This window comes from Anastrepha ludens, chromosome 2 (genome assembly GCF_028408465.1).
Source record: "Anastrepha ludens isolate Willacy chromosome 2, idAnaLude1.1, whole genome shotgun sequence".
Taxonomy (NCBI): Eukaryota; Metazoa; Arthropoda; class Insecta; order Diptera; family Tephritidae; genus Anastrepha; species Anastrepha ludens.
Genome location: NC_071498.1, coordinates 4,672,313 through 4,695,472, shown reverse-complemented (window position 1 = coordinate 4,695,472; position 23,160 = coordinate 4,672,313). Strand labels below are relative to the sequence as shown.

The window sequence follows — 23,160 nt, the reverse complement described above, 5'->3', positions numbered from 1 at the left end:
TTTGCCAAATACAAGTGAAAACGGAAACTTTTAATTGGGCAGTATTCCCAAAATGCTCTAAATTGATTAATGAATGAGTAAAGTAGGTATTAATTGCAAACGAAGCTGTAGTTCCTAATAATGTTCTTTTATAGGAAATTAGGAGGACCGATGACGATCGGTGACTACTCCGCACTGGCAGGGCCTAGTAAACTGCTAGAACAACGGAGGGCATCGCATTGGATGTTGGAAATACATCATTGCCTGCTAAGGACAGGAAGCACTACAAAAAAATTGTACAATGAATTTTCACCTAAATGATGCGCGAAATGTTTGAACAAGATCGTCATGTTACATGCCGTGAGATTGAAGCATTCTTGAGAGTTAGTAAGACAAGAATCAATAAGATGTTTCATGATCACTTTGTGATACAAAAAGGTATGTTCGAGTCCCACACAATTTAAAAACGTCTTGAAAACGCGATTAAGCAAAGTGCGTCAAAAATTGGTACAAACGAAAGCATAAGTGTATTGATCACCATGGAGAATATTTTGAAAAACAATAAAACCGTTTTCAACCACTAATGTTCATTTTTCCTTTGTTAGGCCAGAAATATTAATAGCCACACCCTCGTAGAAAAATCTTGTTTATCAAAATTACACCAGATAGCCGTGAGATATGTTTTACAAAACGAATAAAATTCGTCAATTCATCAATAAAGAGCAAATTCATTAAATACGCTTTTGAAATTTTCGATTGAAAGATTTAAATTCGATTCATAATATTTATTTATTTACTTCACTAGAAAATTTTCAAGTAAATATATTTACTTTACTGCCTTCTAGAATGTAACAATCAGACATGACCGAGAATTTTTTCGCGCAAGTTTTGTAGATGTACATAAAAAATATATTAGATTCATACCGAAAATAAAAATTGTTGATATATACTACGTTAAACGCTTTGAGTAAAAGAAATACTCAAAATCGCTAATCACTAATTAGATAGATCTATCTGTCTTATCGCTGATTTGTGCTGAAATAAGAAAAAGCATTTCTATATTCTACATTTACTTATTCATCAAATTAAACTCAAAGTGAACGGTTGTAGGCAAAGCCAAATCTACGGCACTTTGTTGAGAAAGAAACGAACTCCCAGTATTACTTGCTCAAAGTGTTTATATTCGACAACGTTAATAAAAACTACTATAATTCAAAATGTTGCAATTTAATTTGATTGCCGCTGTTTGTGAGAACTTCGGAATTGGCTTAAATGGAGACCTGCCGTGGAGTTTAAAGTGTGTATGTTTTGTTTTCGCTTTCTACACATTCCGAAGGCAACTATAACAGGTTCAAATTATAATTTTTTTTTTGTTATATGTTATCAAGGTCAGAGTGGGAATATTTTACAAGCACAACAAAACGCCGACGTGATACTGCAAAGCAGAACGTTGTTATAATGGGACGGTGTACGTATTTAAGTATACCCGAGAGTAAACGGCCGCTTGCAGAGCGACTTAACATTGTTTTAAGCACAACGATTTTACCAATTGAGCTTCCTGACAATGTGCTCTTATTCCCAAATCTGGAGACGGCAATGAAGCACTTGGAGCAAGTAAATGTATGCGAAAATATTGAAACGGTTTGGATTGTTGGCGGAAGTGGCGTATATAGAGAAGCTATGTTTTCACCGCGTTGTCACCGCCTCTACATTACAAGAATTAAGCAAAATTTTAAATGTGATAAATATTTTCCCAAAATACCTAACGACTTCAAACAGATAGAACCAGATCTGGAGACTCCAACAGGCATACAAGAAGAAAATGGTATACAATACGAATATACAATTTTACAAAAGTAATACTACCAAACAAACTATGATATGTACCCATCAATATACATACATAAATAAATTCTTATTTAATTTTGCCAATTCTAAATAAACAAACATAACTAACTAACGGGTTTTTTTTTAATTTTGCATGCTGTATGAGCTAGTTCACTTCAGCCAAGACGAATCTATACAAGGTGAAGTCACTATACTAATCTAAAGTCACTAGAGCAACAACCACATTTACTTGTATTTTTTTTTTTTAAGTGAAACTTCTTAGGCGTCGATGGACGAGCGAGAATGGAAAGTAAAATTTCAAGGCCATGCAACGTTTTGGGCATTTTCGTTCCGCGAGACAGAAAAAAGATATAACGTAGAGGAAAAGGAGAGAGAGAGCTATACCTTATACCTTATATATATCTTACATAGACTTTAGGCTATTTTGCCTGAGTTTTTCCTTGTGCTTGCTAATTTATGATTGCTAAAAAGTGAGAAATAACACTGCCTACTTTTTGGCGCTTGTTTGTTGGTGCAAATTTGTAGGAAATATATTTTTGGTGCCTACTGTTTGGTCTGTTCTTTGGTCCCAATTTTTTTAGCGTTTTATTTTTGGTGCCTACTTTTTGGCGCTTATTTCCGTTGGATGGCTAGTGCTTGTGCGTACTATAAAGTGCTATCCATTCCGGGGTCGGATTTATTAGTATTGCCTTGCGGTAATTTGTGCCGTTGCTGCGGTCCTGGAATCGCTGCGTTTGTGTGGGTGATAAACGCTAGGAGGAGTGCAGGATGTTACCACGGTTTGTGTCCGTCTTTTGTAAATTTTGTCTATATGTATTCTCTGCAAATGTTGTGTTGCATACAAGCATTCGTCGCGTTCGGACGTGTATTTATTTACTCTCCATACAATAAGCTATAATTAGTGATTTTAGTGACTTTTAATTAATATCGACTGTGCTCTAAGTAGCTGTAGCTGCTTAATTGTGTCTTTTGTTATGGCTAATTGTGTGTCATGCAAATTAAAGTGCTTAGCGAACGAGTACATTACGTGCGGTATATGTTGCTCATTAACGCATATAAAATGTTCCAATCTGAGTCCCAGCTGCATAAATGTAATCAATTGCAATTTAAATATAGTATACAGGTGTGGTATCTGCAAAGATCGCATGCTATCTCTTAGCCAGAAAAAAATTGATGAAGTCATGGATAAGCTAAATCATATTAAAGAATTTATTAATTTAGTTTTTAATCTGCATTCTCACAACAACACTAAGGCTGCTGATAATAAAATTGTAACAAGATCTAAGGCAAAGGTCAATGAACCTAACAATGTTTGCGTAGCAACAAAACTGGATGCGCCAGCTCTTCGGTCCAAAAACAACGCTAAAAACTCTCTAAGTAGCTCTCCCTGTCAACTTAGACCGTCCACTCTGCATACTGATGCTGATACTTTAATCGTTGCTGATGCTAATGTGTTGACCTCTAATCAAGGTGGATTTATTAAGGTGACAGCATTCACCCAGCTGAATTTTTCACGGTAGGTATGGCTTACGTCAAAATTATATGCTTTGTTTGCATGTATTGGTATGTTTACATTCGTATGTTTACATTTGCTTGCTGATTTTGACGTGATGGTTGGACCAAACGCAACAACAAATACATGTAGGGGTTTTACTTATATGTGTTTGCTGTCACCTGTAATAAATTCGCCTTGCCTCTAATGCTGCTAATTCTCTCGCTGGATCTCTCTCTTACGCCCAAACTGCCGCCGTAGCTAAAGCCAATGCTGTAGTTCCCGCTCACCTTGAAACCGTTACAACACCTCTCCCGTCCTCTACAAATACTACTGCTCAAGGCATATCTATACAAGGTAATAGCAGTTGTACAAAAACAAAAAGTTACATGTATTTTGTTCTTGCTTTTTTGGCACAAGTGTCAAAATAATTATTATATATGCCTTGCTACTATATAGATATGCCTTGCTACTGCTGCTGCAAATGTCAAAGGCGCAGGTGTAATCTCTTCACCTGCTGTTTTATGTAATACTAACTCTTCATTGTGTGTTCCGAGCTTAGCAATACAGCGTAAGAGAAAATAAAATAATATTCTTCTTTCTGGTGCAAACGTTAACTGCGAACTTGACGTCGCTACTCGCTGAATATGGTTACACATCTCATCTTTTAAACCGTCGGTATCATGCGAAATATGCAAACATCGACCAGAACCTTATCTCTTGCTATAAATTAATCAAAAGAGATGTCCAAATTGACTCGCTAAAGAGGGTGAATTTTAAAATAGGCATCTCTTCATCATACTATGATAAATTGATGAATCCAAACTTATGGCCAGCCAATGTAAACGTGCGGCCCTTTAAATTTTTTCAAACAGCCGGCAGAGAAATCAATTTGACTACATACTACTGCTAAAGACCATATTGGTGAACCTACTAACAAATATGCTGTATATTATCATAATGTTAGTGGAATGCGAACTAAATCTGCTCAGTTTCGTCGTGATATGCATTTACACGATTACGAAATTATTGCTTTATCAGAAACTTGGTTTCACGAGCAAATATTTTCATCAGAAATGTTCGACGAAAATTATCACGTCTATCGCTTAGATCGCAGCCCAACAACCATTGGCCTTTCTAGAGGAGGTGGAGTACTGTGGGCAGTAAAAGCTAATTTGTGTAGTAGTAATGTTTCTCTAAACTTATACTCTAACAGTTTAGAACAAATATGTGTTAAGATAAAATTTTCATTGAACCGCTGTATCTTCTTTTTGTTATCCTACATTCCACCAGATAGCACGTATGATATCTATGAAAAGCATTTAAATAATTTAGCATCTATTTATAATAATTTAACTCAAAATGATGAAATTTTGTATCTTGGAGACTTTAATTTAGGAAATATTTCATGGTTGTCATATAATAATAATCTAATACCTTCTAACGTTAAATAATTTAACTCAAAATGATGAAATTTTGTATCTTGGAGACTTTAATTTAGGAAATATTTCATGGTTGTCATATAATAATAATCTAATACCTTCTAACGTTAAATCTGAAATTGAGTTACTATTTGTAAGCACTTTATTATAGTTTGGCCTTATACAGATCAATTCAATTCCAAACGATAACAATCGAATATTGATTTAGCTTTTATTTCTGCAGACTTGAATTCATCCTGCCAACAATGCTATTTACCTATTTTAAGTAATAGTCAACATCATAAAGCGCTCTTAATAAATTTTGAATTTTATAAATTCGATAAACTATCGTCGATCACTACACCTGGACGCAATTACTCTAAAGCTGATGTTACAAAGATAAGCGAATACATTGATAACACAGATTGGTCATTTTTGGACTCTTTCGATGATCCTAAAACATCTTATAGTATTTTATGTGACAAGTTATTATCAACAATTTCCCGCTTTGTTCCTCTACGAAATTGGAAATCTCATAATAAACCCCCCTGGTTTAACTCGAGGCTTTATCATCTGAAAAATTTAAAAAATAAAGCATACAAGAAATTAAAAAGTACCAATAGCATAATCGATCCAGACAACTTACTCCGATTGAAAAGGGAATTCAATTGTCTTCATAACTACTTGTTTAAACACTATATATTTAGAATTGATCCAAATTTAAAATCAAATCCCTCTAGCTTTTGGTGTTATATCAACAATAAACGGAAGACCAACGGCTTCCCCACTTGTTTAAATTATGATGGCATTGTTTCGGATAATGAACAAGACTCTTGCGACCTCTTTGCAAAATCTTTCCAAAAAGTTTATGAAAAATTTGGCAAATTAGACACTTTTAACTTTAATGTATCCTCTTCTGAATCTTATGATGACTTTACTGTTTCAACCAATGATGTTATACAAGCAGCTTCAAAACTGAATAATAATAGCTCATCTACCGATCATGAAGGTTTCTGTCCCGTATTTTTTAAACTCGTCTCCACCTCAATAGCGAAACCGATCTCAATTCTCTTCAATAAATGTCTAAACAAATCGATTTTCTTAGATGCTTGGAAAATATGCTCAATCACGCCAATTTATAAGTCAGGAAGCCGAAATGACGTATGCAACTATCGCCCAATAGTTAAACAAAGCACCATTTCGAAATTATTTGATTCTATTCTCTACCTTACGGGAAGGAAATTATTTGTTAAAATAGCATCGTCTAAATCTACATTATTAATTAATGCTTGGTCTGGAATACCCCAAGAGACTCACTGTGGGCCAATTCTTTTCCTAATATTCATATTTTCATTCACTTACCTAAAATATTTCAATATGTAATATACTTAATGTTTGCAGATGATGTTAAGTTATTTTTACAAATCAGCTGTATTGAAGATTGTTCCACTTGAACCACACTTGAATACCGACAAATGCTGCGTGGTTTCATACAGGAAGAAACCTAATCCATTCATCTATAATTACTTTTTGAACAATATTATACTTAGTAGGAAAGAGGAAATCAAAGACTTGGGCATAATCTTCGATTCAGGACTTACGTTCTCGAAACATATTGATTATATTATCTCTAAAGCTTTTTCTATGATTGGATTTTTACGTCGTAATACGGAAGACTTTTCATATCCCTTGACTTTGAAAGCACTCTACGTCTCCTTAATTTGAAGCCGACTAAATTATTGTTCTCTAATATGGAACCCATTCTACCAATGTCATATAAATAAGATTGAAAGATTCCAAAAAGTCTTTACCAAATATGTGTTGTGTAAGCTGCGCTGGCCTAAAGGGCTCCCTAGTTATATAGGCAGACGCAAATTGATTGGACTGCAAAGCCTTGAGGACAGACGAATCTACTTTTCGATTCTCTTCGTGTATAATCTTTTAAATTTCAATATAAATTGCTGTGAGTTACAGAGTTTAATTACATATCAAACAAAGCACCATGATTTAAGGCAGGTTCGTTTATTTGTAGATCAACGGTATAGAACTAACTATGCCCTCAATGAACCAATGGTGAGATGCATTCGATTCTGCAACAATTATCTTAGCCTCGACTTTAGACTAAGTTTATATAGTTTTAGGCAACAATTGTTTATAATCATTAACTAATAATTAAAAATTTTCTAATATAGTCTGTAGGAATTATTTGTAGACTGAATGAACGAATAAATAAATGTAAATAAATGAATTTATTTAGATATATATTCCTTCTCTCTCCCTCTCTCTCATTCTCTTTCGGGTCTCTCCCTATTTCTTTGTCTGCCTTGAAAGTTTCACTTTTGTTTCTTTTTTTGCAATTTTGTGGTTTGAATATCACAATTTCAATAAAAATGTGCAAACAAACAGATCATTTTGACATTCAAACGACCAAATCCCAAGAAAAAATCAAATCAGGTACTTTATTAACATCGCCTTATACAAATTCGTCTAGTACGATAATGTACTGTTTGGCAACACTGTGTGGTGGGAGAGCAATCAGCTGACTTCATTCAACGGAAAAATCTAAAATCCCACGACAACGATCTACGATATTACGGAACGGAACGGTGATGAGGACTCCTTTACATGGGTCTTTCATTAGTTTCATCGTGCCAGCATCACTTCATTAGTTTGTTTAATTTAAAAATCACAAATCTAAAATAATGCAAATGGCGCGGCAAAATGAAAATTGAGTTATCAAACTACGAAATGACAGCTTATGTTGAGACAGTGATTGCAAGAAATTCGATACGGCAGATTTGTTTTAGCAGTGAAACACGCGACCTCCACCTGACATAACTTAATCCCTAAAAGGTGTAGATATGGGGTAATTCAGCGTCGTTGCTACCAGATATTACCTTTTTTTCTTCAGCCGGTTCTACGTTAACGGACCAAGCTAACTTAACGTCAATGAAATTGACAATCGAGACAGTGAATTGAATGAAGTTAGTAATTCATTCCATGAATATTTCAAGTCTTATAATATCAATATACGTGAATCAATGGGCTGTCATTTTGCATGTTCGACAGTAAATTGGAATTTTTTGTGGCAGCAACTTTGATAATTTTAGTCTTCCAGGTTATGCATTTCCCTTCTTTGCGAAAAAGGACTCACCGAGAATCTCTGTGTCCTTTCCTCTTCGTCGTATAAATCAAGATACATATGTTTTCGAACAATCAAGAGCGCGGACACAACGTACTTGCCTACATTTCCAAAATCACTACAACTTAACATGGCAATGCCCACACTTAAAATATTGTTATCGCATTCAATCAAATTTGATATGTAGTTGTTATAAAATGATCAATTGGGTGTCGAGATGTTGAGTAAAGACGTGTAGATTCTACAAGAATTTCCCAATATTTTAGAATGAACATAAAGAACTTTAATCATCTTATTCAACTAGTTGGTAGACAGAAATTATACATATTTAACCATTCTGTATATGAGGAGGAATTATCTATTTTTATAACTAGAACAATTTATTCATATTTAAAAAAATAACAAAAAAATCGCTCAGTGATTTGCAAACGCACTAACGTCCCTCAATTGACAACATCACCAAAAATAGATTTGCCACCTTCTATAGTAGCTTTTAATGAAAAGAAATGATCGATATTTGAGGTGCTTCCACGATATTTTTTATCGTTGGTAACAATTTCAGCAGCTTAATTGTTTTTGTAAGCGTCCCGCTTATTATCATATAACATGTTGAAATTTAACTTAATCGTCGCGGTTTGCGAGAATTCCGGTATTGGCCTAAATGGTGAATTACCATGGCGTCTTAAGTATGTAATATTTCTGCGAATTGTAGATTGTATTTTCCACTTGACTACAAATCTTATTTCTAGCAGATCGGAGTTGAAATACTTTTCGACCACAACGAGACGCCGGCAAAATCCCAAGAAGCACAATGTAGTGATAATGGGACGAAGAACGTATTATGGCATACCTGAAAATAAACGACCACTTTTTGATCGCGTAAATGTCGTATTGAGTACAACACTCAAACCAGCCGAATTGCCAGAAAATGTGTTATTGCATTCTAGTTTAGAGGCGGCAATGCAGCATTTGGAACAATCCGATCAACAGGAGCAAATTGATACGGTTTGGATTGTTGGCGGTAGCCAAGTATATAAAGAGGCCATGGATTCGCCACGCTGCCATCGACTATACTTAACTAAAATTCTCAAAGATTTTAAATGTGACACGTTCTTTCCTAATATCCCTGCCGATTTTCAAGAGGTTGAACCCGATCCAGAGATGCAACTGGGTATTCAACAGGAAGGGGGAATTCAATATGAATATAAAGTGTTAGAAAAGCAATGAAATGCCAATTATACCGAGTAGCAATTTGAAAAAATGTTTTTTTTTATTTCCCTTTCACATCTTCAACTGTAATTTTGTCACCTTCAACGCCTTTAGCAGCTAACATGAGCTCATATAATTGAACGACTTGATCGTCCTTAAGCATTTCAACGGTACTGGTGTCCAATTCATCACCTATTGCCCCTGTTGGTTTACCTTTCAATCCTAGTTGTGAGGTGATCGTTACTGCGTATTTCTATAAAATGGAAAGTAATACATGATTTAGTATATTGTAAATATCTTACGGCCCATTCCGTCATAAATAGTTGCGCCTCCATAGGTGCACATGTAAGATGCCGCCTAAATTCATCGCGTGCATATTTATCACCTAAATCACGCAATTCCTCTGGCAAGCCTGCAGGTGAAGTGTAATTAATAAGATGTGAAGAAAAATTATGATATGACAATAAAATCTACCTCTGTGCAAGCGTAATATTGTCTTATATAAAATACGCACCTTTTGTGCGTGATTTAGTTGATCTATTATTATTTTGGACATTTATTTATAATAGTAATAATTTGGTATTTATGATTATGGGCGGTTAACTAACAGCTGATGATAAATACCTTTAAACCAAAATTTGAGGAATAGTTGAGATAACCACTAATACGCAAACACATAGAAAACGACACCACTTCGAATATACACACATTGACGTCGGACGACGACAGACAGAATTTACCTAATACTAAAAGACACGTTTTTACGAATGCAATTATTTAGACGACAGCACGACACTTTGACTGCACGGGTTTGTTTAAATTTATTTCTAATTTGACCAGCGGCATGAATAGATATGTAGTATATTAGTGTCACTAAGAAGTTGAATTTTAAATTTGTTAGCTTTAATAAATCTTACAATATTTAATAAAAAAAAAATCCAAGGTTTAAACAAATAAATCGATTTAAAGCTTTTTCAAACATAAATTTTATAGATGTGAGATATATTAATATGGTAGAACGCTGCTGCTTTGGAAATAATTGAGAAGCTAACTTTAAGTCGGTATTTGCAGACAAGGAAATTTTTCTGCCGTTTTCTAAATTCTACTTGCTTTGTGTAAATATGTCTTCTAAATGCTCGATAGACACAGCGCATTCGTTGCGGCAATGCATTTGACTGATGTGACGTGTAAAATGGGATCACAATGAAAGTAATGCCGCATATAAACAAAAAAAACAGATGTTCCTGTCGTGAAAGTAAATAATATATTATAGAATGAATCCTTATTAAAGTAAAAAAGGGTTTTGATACAATTTATGGTAGATGTAGACGGTGAAAGGTAGGGGTGTATTTAAATTGTTCAATTCATTTAAATTCCATTCATTTCCTGCATTTCATTTTATATAGCAAAAACACCGCCGATACAAATTTTGCGTGGTATAGAAATGTTTTTCTTTAAACATTTGGCATGCCGGCATAACGTAAGTCTTCAACTCAAATACACATAATGTATTTTCCTGGTAGTCAAATTTATTGTCACAAAGAACCCATTGTGGCGAGCCAATAAGACCCACAAAACAACCACAAGTCGTTTTCTTATAAGAAAAGTTCTACATTAGACATTTCGATACAACCAAAAATTCGAAGCCTTAATTTTTTGTTCTCTCATAGTAGATAAATGCTAAATTTATTAAATTTCGGGTTATCTCACTGATAAAACATATATGTACACATGTATGTGTATGTCCGCATATATGTATATGTGTTCATAAGTCATCTTTTCACCATATTTGTGACGAATGGTGGTTGCTTTTTGGATGCTGCATGTAAGTTTGTACATATGTACAGTGCTGGACTTAAGTATAGGCACAATCCGCTTTATAAAAAGAACTGCAGTTTTATTTGTATTCAGAAAAACGATATATTTATTTTGTAGGTATATTATAGGTGTAGAGTTTATACATTAAAAGATAGCTATGAAAACTAAATACATTTTCTTTGGAAATAAAGTTCAAAAATAAAAAATTTTAAATTAATTCGATATTTTACTGGACAAAAGTATAGGCACAACTACTTAAACGATAACCAAAATGCGTTGAAATTTTAATTTAATATTTTGTTGGTAACCCTTTCTGTTTTATGACGGCCTTAAGTCTATTTGGCATTGAGTGGACAAATTTTTTTGTTACATTTTCGCCAATATTAAGCCACTCTTCCATTAAAGGTGCTTTTAGCTCAACCTTATTTGAAATTGTGCGTTTTCAAATTCTTCTCTCCAATTCCTCCCACAAATGTTCTATCGGATTTAAGTCTGGTGACTGCGGGGGGTGTGGTAAGACGTGTGAAACGTTATAAGCGAGTCACATCTTGACGTCATGGGCTGTATGCTTCGGGTCGTTGTCATGTTGAAATGTGAACGACCCGGGTAAGTTCAGTTTTTCAGCGCTTTTCTTCACATTTTCCTTTAAGATGTTTAAGTAAACCGTCTTGTCCATAATCTCATTAATGAAAAGAAGCTCTCCCACACCCGCAGAAGACATACAGCCCCATACCAACATCCCCCCACCACCATACTTAACCGTTGGCAAAAGATTTCGAGATTCCATTGCAGTGTTACGTTTTCGCCATACCCTTGTGTGTCCATCAGGCTGGAAAATGTTGAACTTGCTTTCATCAGAAAACAATACTTGATCCCAGAAATCGCTTGGCTTGTTTTCAAACTCTTTGGCATACTCCAATCGCTTCTTCTGATTGATGGCAGATGTCAAGGGCTTTCGTCTAGCCACACGAGAGTTATAACCAGCCTCATGCAACACTCTTTGTACAGTTTTAAAGTGTACATCTTTGCCAATTTCTGCCCTTACCTCTGCAGCAACCTGTGAAGATGTAATTTTTGGATCACGTTTCACTTTTCGTATGACCTGAGCACGTTCTCTCTCTGTTAATTTGCGCGGACGACCACAGCGACTTGCACTTTCAAAGATTGTTTCACCTTTGAAGCGATTTACAATGGTCCGTATGGTAAAGCGACTACGATCCATTAATTCACCGATCTCTGCAAACGATTTTCCTTGGCTATGCAAGTGTAAAATGATTTTACGCTCCGATACTGTTGTTTCAGTTGTTTTTGGGCTCATTATAAAGAGTTTACAAACAAAATAATTATTCACAAAAATGTTATCAACTTTTCGCTTGTTTGAATCAATAAAAAATAATAACGGTACACATAGGAATGTGCTGAATATAAAAGTGTTGCCAGATAATTGAAACAGATACTGAAACAGACGCGCACAAAAAATTATGCAAGTAGTTGTGCCTATACTTTTGTCCAGTAAAATATCGAATTAATTTTAATTTTTTTATTTTTGAACTTTATTTCCAAAGAAAATGTATTTAGTTTTCATAGCTATCTTTTAATGTATAAACTCTACACCTATAATATACCTACAAAATAAATATATCGTTTTTCTGAATACAAATAAAACTGCAGTTCTTTTTATAAAGCGGATTGTGCCTATACTTAAGTCCAGCACTGTATATCTGCGCGTTTGGTTTTTCGCACGTCTGTGAATGATTTTGATATGCAGATATTAGTTTGACTTTGTTAAGGGGTTATACGCAGTTATGACTTTCAAAAAAATCGATTTTTTTATTGCATTTTTGTAATGTACATATATTCAAAAGTATACGCACGAAATTTGAAGTAGATCTAAGCAATACTTTCGGAGTTATACCTAAATATGTGGAGATGCCTCGGCACGTTTTAAGGTAGGTATTGAAACTTTAAACGTGTTTTTTTCAAAACGGCATTTTTCAAGTCGGTGTGCACGATATCTCGAAAACGGCTTGTTTGATCGGTCAACCGTTTTAACTCAATCTTTAAAGATACATTTTCTAGCAATTAATCGTAAATCTGTTACTTATTTTCCATTTTATAATCAATTTACGGCCAAATTTTAACGTAAAAATCGAAATCATTTCTTTTAAAAGCTGCCATTTTGTGAAAATTCACTATTTTGATTAGCCGAACGATTAATTACTAGATAATCTAATATATTACAATAACAAAATTTGTTTGGTTTTTTGATTTCAGGTAATCCAATCCTGAGTTACGATGTACACCGTAAATCGTCTTTTTTTAAAGGAGGTTCCAGAAATCGCCTGCAGCGCGCTCTATAATCAACATTTTCATAAATAAAAAATTTTGTTACGTTCTTGAAGGATGCTTTTATAACCGCCAAAAATTTTCAAATTAAAATATTCTGAAGTTTCTTCAGGATAAATCCTTGACAACCCGTCTTTTATTTGCTTCATAACTGCGTATACCCCCTTAAAGGAATTTAATGGTATTGTAACAAAAGTATGGCTAATTAATTTTTATCAAATTGATAACTAGTTTTCAATATTATTTATTGTTCATTTTATTGAACAAATAATGAATAAAATAACTTTAGGTGGAAAATAAAGAAACAAAATGAGATTATTAAATGATTAATAAATGTATTTAACCAGTAGATATTAAAAAAAAAACTGAAATTAGTTCTAATTTTATTATCCCTATTATTAGAATGATAATCAAATACGTAAACACAGAGGTACAACAAAATGAATGCAACAAGAACTGTAAGCATATATTTTATTTCAGTTCTAACCCTTCTATTTTCCAATTGCGTGGTGAACATTTGGCAAAAAATTTCTACCACCTGGAATAGACGCGCCTTGGTTTATCCCGCCAATACACACTAAGTTGGTCCGGGTGGAAACAAATTTTTAAAACCTTACAGGTTCCTGTGTTGTTTCGTATCCATTCATCCATTTACGAAATTAGCTGAACTCGGCATCCCATGAAAATGGAAGAAAAGTTCCAGGCCGGAACTGTGTTGCATTTTTTACTTAGTTCAGGCCCATAAATCTCCCTTTAATAAGAAGTATTTTTCGTTTAATACGATATAAAATAAGTTTATAAAAGTAGCAATGTGACAATTTCTGATTTTTTTACCTTAACTAAATTTTAGTTCTTATTACAAAAATGAGGAATGAGATAGACACATTGATAACATTTCGGAAAGTAGTGCAGTTCCATAGATAATTTGAAAAGTACAATTTTGTTGTTTTTTAAGGAGACTTTTACTCAATTCTTAAAAAAATTCAAACGGATATTATATGTATTGCATTGTATATCAATGTAATATTTCGACTTAAGCGTATTTCTAAGTTGGGCGGGAATTCTTTGTTGCGTGTTTAGTCAAGCTGCTTCTCCAATTTGTGGTGTGTCCGTCTTAATGTTATTCTACCGATGTTATATCGCCACCGAACGGCAAAGAGTTTTTAGGAGGAGCTTTTTCGTAGCAGGAATACATTTGGAGGCTTGCAATTACCTAACGAGGGTGGACGCAATAAAAGAAATCATTTCATGGCAATAGTGGGCTTCGGTCCTAGGCTCTACCGAATGGTAAACACCCTTAAAGTCCTTCGGCTATGGCTGCCGCCAAACAAGGACGCAAATTAAGAACTAAGCAAATTCTTGTAAATCTTTGTACATTTTTTTCCCTTTTCCAGTTAAAATGCAACACTCCGCAGAACATGCTAGAATATTTGTCATGGATAATTTATAAAAACTGTTGGAGGAAGCGCGCTGCCACCATTCCTTGAAAAAGTGTGTGTTAGATCAGTCGCTTAGAACGCGAGATATATAGTTAAAGAAAGTGAAGTAGCAAGTTGCGATTATTTAATTTAAGTGCATTTTAAATAAAACAGTACATTAAAGGTAAGTAATAACTACATTATAAAATCTGAAATACATATGTTGGACGTTGGAAATTTGCTGAATTTGTGAAATTTCTTTTTTCTGTTAAACGCGTGTAATACAATTTATACACGTGGTTACTTAGTAGCTGCTTTAGGTAAATGTGCAATTAAAATATACCATAAACTATTCACATGACTTGCGGAATTGTTGAGTGTTTGTCCTCTTGGAGAGAAAGAAAAGACTGAAAACCGAAAATTTGAGGTTCATCGGACTTACCGCAAGTTTTTGCAATGACATTGAGCGTGAACTTTGGAGCAGAATTATTAGCAGGGCATGGGCAGTGTCGGTGTATAATTAAACTTAAAATTTTTTTTAAGTACAGGCAAGAGTCCTCAAATATTGATTTTACTACCCGCAGACCATAACATTTGGTTGAACGCAATCTCTAACCTTAATCCTTTTATTTTCATGTGGTTTACAAATTTTATGGTTTCCTTTACTATGAAAGTTGTACTATTTTATTCGACACGTTTGTTTTTTTTTTTTTTTTCTTTTTGTATGCATCGACGGCATGTTATGCCTCTTTAGCACTGGAAATTTCCGTTTTGTCAGGTTTGTAGGGTAACGTTGTGTTAGATTAGGCTATGATTATTCATACCGTATTTGCTTTTGTTGAGAAGTTTTTTTTTTTTTTTTTCGTTTTTTCTGTGACTCATCGTTGTTCTCCGAGGTGAATTTTCGTGATGCCATACAAGCAAAGCAGCCATTACAGTATGTTAAAGAACGCATCATACTTGTTTGCCTCGTGGATTTTTTTTTTTTTTTGCAAGGCTTTGTTGCTTAGTTGTAAGATGTAAAATATGTATAATATGGTACGTCGCAGGTATAATGATTTTACCGGTAATTATCCACTTTATGGGGTACATGGAAAAGTTTTATCACAATTCGTCAAGGGAAGTACCAATCGACGCGTATTAATAATCTAAAGTAGCGAAATACATTTTTTTACTCTTAAAAAGTAAATAACAAAAATACTTCCATGGTGTTGATCTTTTCAATCATTTCATACACTTAGGTATCAAACTTCTTCACCTTCTCTTTACATCTGGCATTAAATTTTAACTGTACTTACCAAATGAATTTCGTAAGTATTGGCAACAACTTAAATATATTGTTATTGAAAATGTAAAAGTGTTAGAGATGAACGAAAAATTAACTTGGTCTTACCACCCTATTGAATTGTTTTTTTTTTTTTTTTTTTTTATATTAGAGTTTACCTAATTCAGGGTCAATTTCTTAATTATATATACATATGTATATACATATATGGTGGGTTCAAAAAATAAGACGAACCGTGAACGTATCTTCGAAACGCGTATACCAACATAAAAATTATAATAATCGGAAGTCGAATGTACGTAGCCCGCGAAATTTGAAACTTTCGCCTTACACACCTCGTACATATATATAAATTTGTCTGTCAAGTAAATATATGTGTATGTATATATTCAAGTATATTTATATATGTACATTTGGATCCTCAATATATACTTACTGATGCTACTGTAACATAAAAATTAAAAAAGCAAAAATAATTGTCTACTTCAATCACAATCCCTTCGTCGACCAATATACTAGGATTTCCCTTAAAAATTGTGTTCAGTCGCTACAATTTTGGGTGCCTATTGTTTTTTTTTCTGAAGAATTGCAGGCTTAGGATAGCTGTCTAATCCTACTCATCGCTTTTAGACCATGCTAGAACTCTGTGGTCCACCAGGAATTTCTGATACTCATCCTTCTTCATGTTGATGAAGGAAGTGATAGGCAATTTACGTTTAATAAAGTTAGAGCGTAGTTGCGAAGCTCACGGTTAAAATAAAAACTTTATAAATTTAATGTTGGCAATAAAAATTATCAATAGTTGAAATACGTTATATCGGGCATTATGCAGTAATTTTTTTCGGCATTCAAACATTTTTTAGCCTTATTAAGTTATGAGTATTTCCTAATATTTTTGGTGAATATTCGTACAATTAAAATAAAGGGTGGTTGAATTTCAAGGGCCGATGTTGAATGTGAACCACACCTAAACTTCAAGTTTTTTCTGCATTTCATTTGACATTTTTGAATTTCAGACTAACTCAATTTGAATCATGGAAAGATACACAATCGAGCAACGCGTTAAAGTTATTCAGGCTTATTATGAAAACGGGTGTTCAAATCAAAATGCATATCACGCACTTCGTGATTTTTTCGGTCAAGATAATCGTCCAAATGTGCGTACAATCGGAAAAATTGTGCAAGAGTTTGAGCAAACCGGGTCTGTAGGAGATGTGAAAACAGCAGTGCATGCTCGTACAGCTCGTACTGCAGAAAATATTGCTGCTGTTCGCGATAGTTTGGTTGAAGACATAGATGACTAGATGCGAAACTTTCTCGTGAGAGCACTGAAAAATGTGCATTTTTTATATCATTCGTCAGTATTGCCACACCAGTAGAAACGTGAATTGGATACTTTTGAACGAAAAATTGGGAATTTTGCAGTTTCCACACCACCCCTGACGTTAATATATGTATATCACCCGTATACACCTACATATAATAAAAATAAGCACAATCAGCATAAAATACATAAATAAGCTAAAAAATCAAAAATATTCAAATGGAATTATTCTAAATTGATATACAAATTTAATATATGGAAAATAACAATAAATTAAATATACAAATACTATATAATAATAAAGTAAAGAAAATGTATAAATATGTAAATACATAAAATATTGCTCTATTTTAATAGAGGGTGGAGAGTTTCAAGGATCCGTGTTGATTTTGAATAAAATACAATTTTTTTTTTAGGAAATTATTGTTTCTTTTTATTATGATAATATTGGTATGGCCGATGTTGAATGTGAACCACTCCTAAACGTCAACGACACCGTTTGACTTCTTTCTTTAGGGTTATTTGAAAGAAAAGGTGTACGTCGATAAGCCAGCAACAATTCAAGAGCCAAAGGATGAGATAATTCGGCACATTAACGGCATAGAACCTCAATTATACCTCAGGGTCATCGAAAATTTGGACCATCGGATGAAGGCGTGCCGCCGAGGCCGCGGCGGCCATTTGGCCGATATTTTGTTCCATACGTAATTGAGGCATACCAATATTATCTTAATAAAGAGAAATGACCATAATTTCCTAAAAAAAATTGTATTTTATTCAAAATCAATTCCGGCCCTTGAAACTTAACCACCCTTTATATTGTCAAGTGTACAGAGAAAGTGAAGTTTAACCCCGTAACCGAATCGAGCAGCTTATTGCAGCTAATGGAAATTTTATTGAATATTTTTATCGATATAAATAAGCTACTTCGTGAAGTTTCATTAAATTATGTCCAAAATTAAAGCTAATTAGTTTTACTCTCAAGTTGTCTTCAAATACCGTACGTGCGTATGTATTTCTGCTTTCAGCCTTTTCAGAGCGAAACAATAGATTTGTACCCGCCATTTATGGTAATTCAGCGTAACTTGTTCTGTAAAATTACTTAATATTGAGTAATAAAAGTACTTTTTAAATAACGCTCAGTATTCTCTTATACGAGTACTTTAGCTAGCTAGGGTTCCCGATCAATTTCGCTGAATTCGTGTGAATGATTATTGCGTTGTTATGAATTGTATTTGTATTAAGCACATATTACTTGTTTAGTAATTCTTTCATAGTTGATTGCCTTTATCTTGCCAAATATTCATTGATCGATAAGATTTGTTGTACTCTGCTTTATTTTTCGCATGTACATATGTTGTGAATTCGTTTTCATTACAGTTTGCCATCACGATGTTTCAACTTTACGAGTCTTTCGAAATTGTTGGCATCGTTGTACTCGCAATACTCATGCGCACTTCGTTTATTTGCCAAACGTTGATTAATACGTTCTTACAAACAGATGACGTGTTGCCAAACGACTTCATGTTTTACCATTTTAGTCTCAAAATTATTGATTGTATATGCCAAATAAGATCTTTTATACAATCAAACAAAGGAATTGTATCGAGGAAGATATTAAGTGTTCAGGAAATTACTAATAATTAATACAATTATTACGATTTCTACAATGCCCTGGCGATTAAGGCAATAATCCATAGATGTTTAAATAACAAACATTGATTCCGTTAAATCCAACTCATTCCGATTTTTGACTTTACTAAAGATGTAAACATTGGGCATAGCCTTGCAAGATTGAACATTTTTGGCGTGAACAATCAACATTTTAAAGTTCTCGAGTCATTTTGTTTCGAACTAAATAAACAAATTTACATGACATGTAACAAAACATTAATGTAATATAGGTTTTTAGGTTCTCTTAATTTTTTACTGACATTTAAAATATATATTTGGGGAATGGGGCTTCATTGTTAGGGTTAGGTAGTTAATATGGTACCTGTAAAGTGACAGTGATTTCACCTTTCCTTATAAAAAAGCTAAAAGCTATAAAAGATAAAATCTGCAAAATGCACTTTTTGTATGTCAAATATGCTGAGAATGCCCTCATAACAGACGTCAGTAACTAAACTTGACTACGCCAGGTCAATATCTAAATTCCACGCCTTGATAAAATGTATATATGAGTGCATTTGGGCGTGTTTTCAACCTTGATAGGATGAGCAATTAAAATTAAAGAAAAAACACCAAAGCAAACATGTTTCGTTTTTTTTTTTTTTTGTGAAACTGATAAGAAATTTACAGTTTATATTTTTTTGTACGCCCTTTTCTATTTGTTCCATTTTATAATTTTGTTCACATGTTTGCTTTCCTTAAATTTTCAAACGATCAGCAAATTGCTCCACGTCTTTAACGCCTTTCCCTAATTCCGTTTTACAAACAAAATTTGCAGAAATAGTAACATTAGACTTTTACAATAATCACTATTTTCCATTTTAAATTTCAGATGTCTAAAGCTCCTGCTGTTGGTATTGATTTGGGTACTACCTACTCTTGCGTGGGTGTATTCCAGCATGGCAAAGTTGAAATTATTGCCAATGACCAGGGTAATCGCACTACCCCATCATATGTTGCCTTCACCGAAACAGAGCGTCTGATCGGCGATGCTGCCAAGAATCAGGTTGCCATGAACCCCACTAACACGATTTTCGATGCCAAACGTTTGATTGGCCGCAAATTCGACGATGCCAATGTTCAATCTGATATGAAGCACTGGCCCTTCGAAGTGGTTAATGTTGATGGCAAACCAAAGATTAGCGTCACCTACAAGGATGAGAAGAAGACTTTCTTCCCTGAAGAAATTTCATCGATGGTGTTGACCAAAATGAAGGAGACCGCTGAGGCTTATTTGGGCAAGACAGTTACCAACGCTGTCATCACTGTGCCCGCCTACTTCAACGATTCTCAACGTCAAGCTACCAAGGATGCTGGTACCATTGCTGGTTTGAATGTATTGCGTATTATTAATGAGCCAACTGCCGCTGCTATTGCTTACGGTTTGGACAAAAAGGCTGCTGGTGAACGCAATGTGTTGATCTTCGATTTGGGTGGTGGTACTTTTGATGTGTCTATTCTGTCCATCGATGATGGTATCTTCGAGGTTAAGTCGACTGCTGGTGACACACACTTGGGTGGTGAAGATTTCGACAATCGTCTCGTCACTCACTTCGTTCAGGAGTTCAAGCGCAAGCACAAGAAGGATCTGACTTCCAACAAGCGTGCTCTGCGTCGTCTGCGCACAGCTTGTGAGCGCGCGAAGCGTACTTTGTCTTCATCCACTCAAGCTAGCATTGAAATCGACTCGTTGTTCGAAGGTGTCGATTTCTATACCTCGATTACTCGTGCTCGTTTCGAGGAATTGAACGCTGACTTGTTCCGCAGTACCATGGATCCTGTGGAAAAGGCTTTGCGTGACGCTAAATTGGATAAGTCGGCCATTCACGATATTGTGCTGGTCGGTGGTTCAACCCGTATCCCCAAGGTGCAGCGATTGTTGCAAGATTTGTTCAACGGCAAGGAGCTGAACAAGTCGATCAATCCCGATGAGGCCGTAGCCTATGGTGCAGCTGTGCAAGCTGCCATCTTGCACGGTGACAAATCGCAAGAAGTACAAGATTTGTTGCTGCTCGACGTTACTCCCCTCTCCCTGGGTATTGAAACCGCTGGTGGTGTGATGAGTGTATTGATCAAGAGGAACACCACCATTCCAACCAAGCAGACTCAGACGTTTACTACCTACTCGGACAATCAGCCCGGTGTGTTGATTCAGGTATATGAAGGTGAACGTGCTATGACGAAGGACAACAATTTGCTGGGCAAATTCGAACTGTCTGGTATTCCACCAGCACCACGTGGTGTGCCACAAATTGAAGTCACCTTTGATATTGATGCCAACGGTATCTTGAACGTAACCGCTCTGGAACGTTCCACCAATAAGGAAAACAAGATTACCATCACTAACGATAAGGGCCGTCTGTCAAAGGAGGATATTGAGCGTATGGTCAACGAGGCCGAGAAATACCGCACTGAGGATGAGAAGCAAAAGGAGACAATCGCCGCCAAGAACTCGTTGGAGTCATACTGCTTTAACATGAAGGCTACTTTGGATGAGGAGAACATGAAGACTAAGTTGTCCGAATCAGACCGCACCACCATTTTGGACAAGTGCAACGAAACTATCAAATGGTTGGATGCTAACCAACTGGCTGAGAAAGAAGAATACGAGCACCGTCAAAAAGAATTGGAATCCGTGTGCAATCCAATTATTACCAAGTTGTACCAAGGAGCCGGTGGTGCTCCAGGTGGTATGCCCGGCGGTATGCCTGGTGGCTTCCCAGGAGCAGGTGGTGCTCCTGGTGCTGGTGCAGCTGGTGCCGGTGCAGGTCCCACCATCGAGGAGGTCGACTAAGCAATTCGTTGCGATTAAGCAGTATAAACAAAAAAAACCGATCTTTACCTACCACTTCGAGTCTCCTGAATAGTTACAACAAAACAACAATAAAAAACATTTCCAATTGTATGCACTTTTTTGCCTGAATAAACAAGAAACAAGTTACCAAAAACCATATACTATACAAACATATAGAAATTGCGCTTATGTAACCATTTAGAAATGTAATAAATAATACAATTTATGCAAAAACAAGATCTGCTATATGGACACATTTCAAAAGTAACTGAAATAGAATTACCAGCACACGCCTATGTGTGCACGCGAAAATATTCAAGCAAAAGTTCTAAATAAAGCGATTGTTTCAAAATCAATTTATGTTGCTTTTAATTTACGTTTTGTATTTGCGTGTAAAGGTGAATGGGGAATTGGGGTAAATTATTAAAATTCCTAATTTAGCTGTATAAAATATTAATTGCAAACCATTTTGTAAAATTTGCTATTTTGGGTCATCTGATGAAGTCTTCCGCGAGTGCTCTTAATTGCCTATTTTCTGTTTTTGACGGTTCTTCGCAAGAATAATGTAATATAAAAGATTGTTCCTTCCTACGGGCTTTGACATTAGTACAGAAAATAAACACGAAGAAAGATAAACGAAAGTGAGAGGAAAGCCAGTAATCAGAGATCGTTTTCAAAACACAATGAAGTGTGATACATTTCACTATGCCTAATGAAGTTCCAGCCTTCCGAAAACCGCTACTTTATTTTTGATAAACTTGAGTATAGTATACCTTTTTCATCCCAAACTAGTCTATTTCTGAAAAAACACTAGTCCTTAAAATAAGTGCTTAGCGAGGTTCTAGTTTTATTGTGACAAAATAAGTTAAATAATATTGTAATAATGCATAAATAGATTTATGGACATTACCACAGGTATGCAAATTGGATTTTCCGAATACGCAGAAAGTTTCATTCATTTTGCCATTTTCAGAGCCTGGTGACAACTAAATATAAATAACTAGCGAAAACCCACCCGTTCCGCTGGTCGTCTTTAAAAAAATCTAGATTAATTAATTAAATTAAGCCGAAAAATACTGTGTGTTTTTTATAAAAATTCTCGCGATTGGTTTTGAATAGTAGTATCAATTAAAAAACGTTTGATGTGATTTACTTTATTACTTTTTTTATTGTAATGCTCTTTGGTATACAATATTCTTCGTTTTTCCATGCGTTGTTGAATAAATGAACAATACCGATGGCTTACCAACTCTTGAGCATGAAACATAAAGTTGGCCATGAGAAAAACATGGCTATTCTAAATCAATACCACAAACTGATAAGGTTTGGCCTTGTGACTTATTAATAGTAATCGCGAATGCAAGGCGAACAGGAAATTGAAGACGTTTGAACTCAAACGGCATATCCGATGGT

At 34.8% G+C, this 23,160-nt stretch overlaps 4 protein-coding genes across 4 annotated transcripts; 3 read left to right on the top strand and 1 right to left on the bottom strand.

The window, feature by feature from the left end:
- The first annotated feature begins 109 nt into the window (after positions 1-109).
- LOC128862340 (dihydrofolate reductase-like) lies at positions 110-2,025 on the top strand. Its single transcript, XM_054100908.1, has 2 exons — positions 110-1,276; positions 1,368-2,025. The coding sequence occupies exons 1-2, from the start codon at positions 1,197-1,199 to the stop codon at positions 1,837-1,839; spliced, it is 552 nt and encodes a 183-aa protein (XP_053956883.1). The 5' UTR covers positions 110-1,196; the 3' UTR covers positions 1,840-2,025.
- Positions 2,026-8,323: 6,298 nt separating this feature from the next.
- Positions 8,324-9,214, top strand: LOC128862327 (dihydrofolate reductase). Its single transcript, XM_054100890.1, has 2 exons — positions 8,324-8,568; positions 8,635-9,214. The coding sequence occupies exons 1-2, from the start codon at positions 8,489-8,491 to the stop codon at positions 9,107-9,109; spliced, it is 555 nt and encodes a 184-aa protein (XP_053956865.1). The 5' UTR covers positions 8,324-8,488; the 3' UTR covers positions 9,110-9,214.
- On the bottom strand, positions 9,118-9,753 carry LOC128862334 (succinate dehydrogenase assembly factor 3, mitochondrial). Its single transcript, XM_054100899.1, has 3 exons — positions 9,566-9,753; positions 9,394-9,503; positions 9,118-9,344 (listed from the first exon to the last, which is right to left on the bottom strand). The coding sequence occupies exons 1-3, from the start codon at positions 9,645-9,647 to the stop codon at positions 9,153-9,155; spliced, it is 384 nt and encodes a 127-aa protein (XP_053956874.1). The 5' UTR covers positions 9,648-9,753; the 3' UTR covers positions 9,118-9,152.
- A 4,967-nt stretch (positions 9,754-14,720) lies between these two features.
- LOC128862315 (heat shock 70 kDa protein cognate 4) lies at positions 14,721-22,103 on the top strand. Its single transcript, XM_054100877.1, has 2 exons — positions 14,721-14,857; positions 19,786-22,103. Exon 2 carries the CDS (start codon positions 19,786-19,788, stop codon positions 21,745-21,747), a length of 1,962 nt encoding a protein of 653 aa, XP_053956852.1. The 5' UTR covers positions 14,721-14,857; the 3' UTR covers positions 21,748-22,103.
- The last annotated feature ends 1,057 nt before the right edge of the window (positions 22,104-23,160 follow it).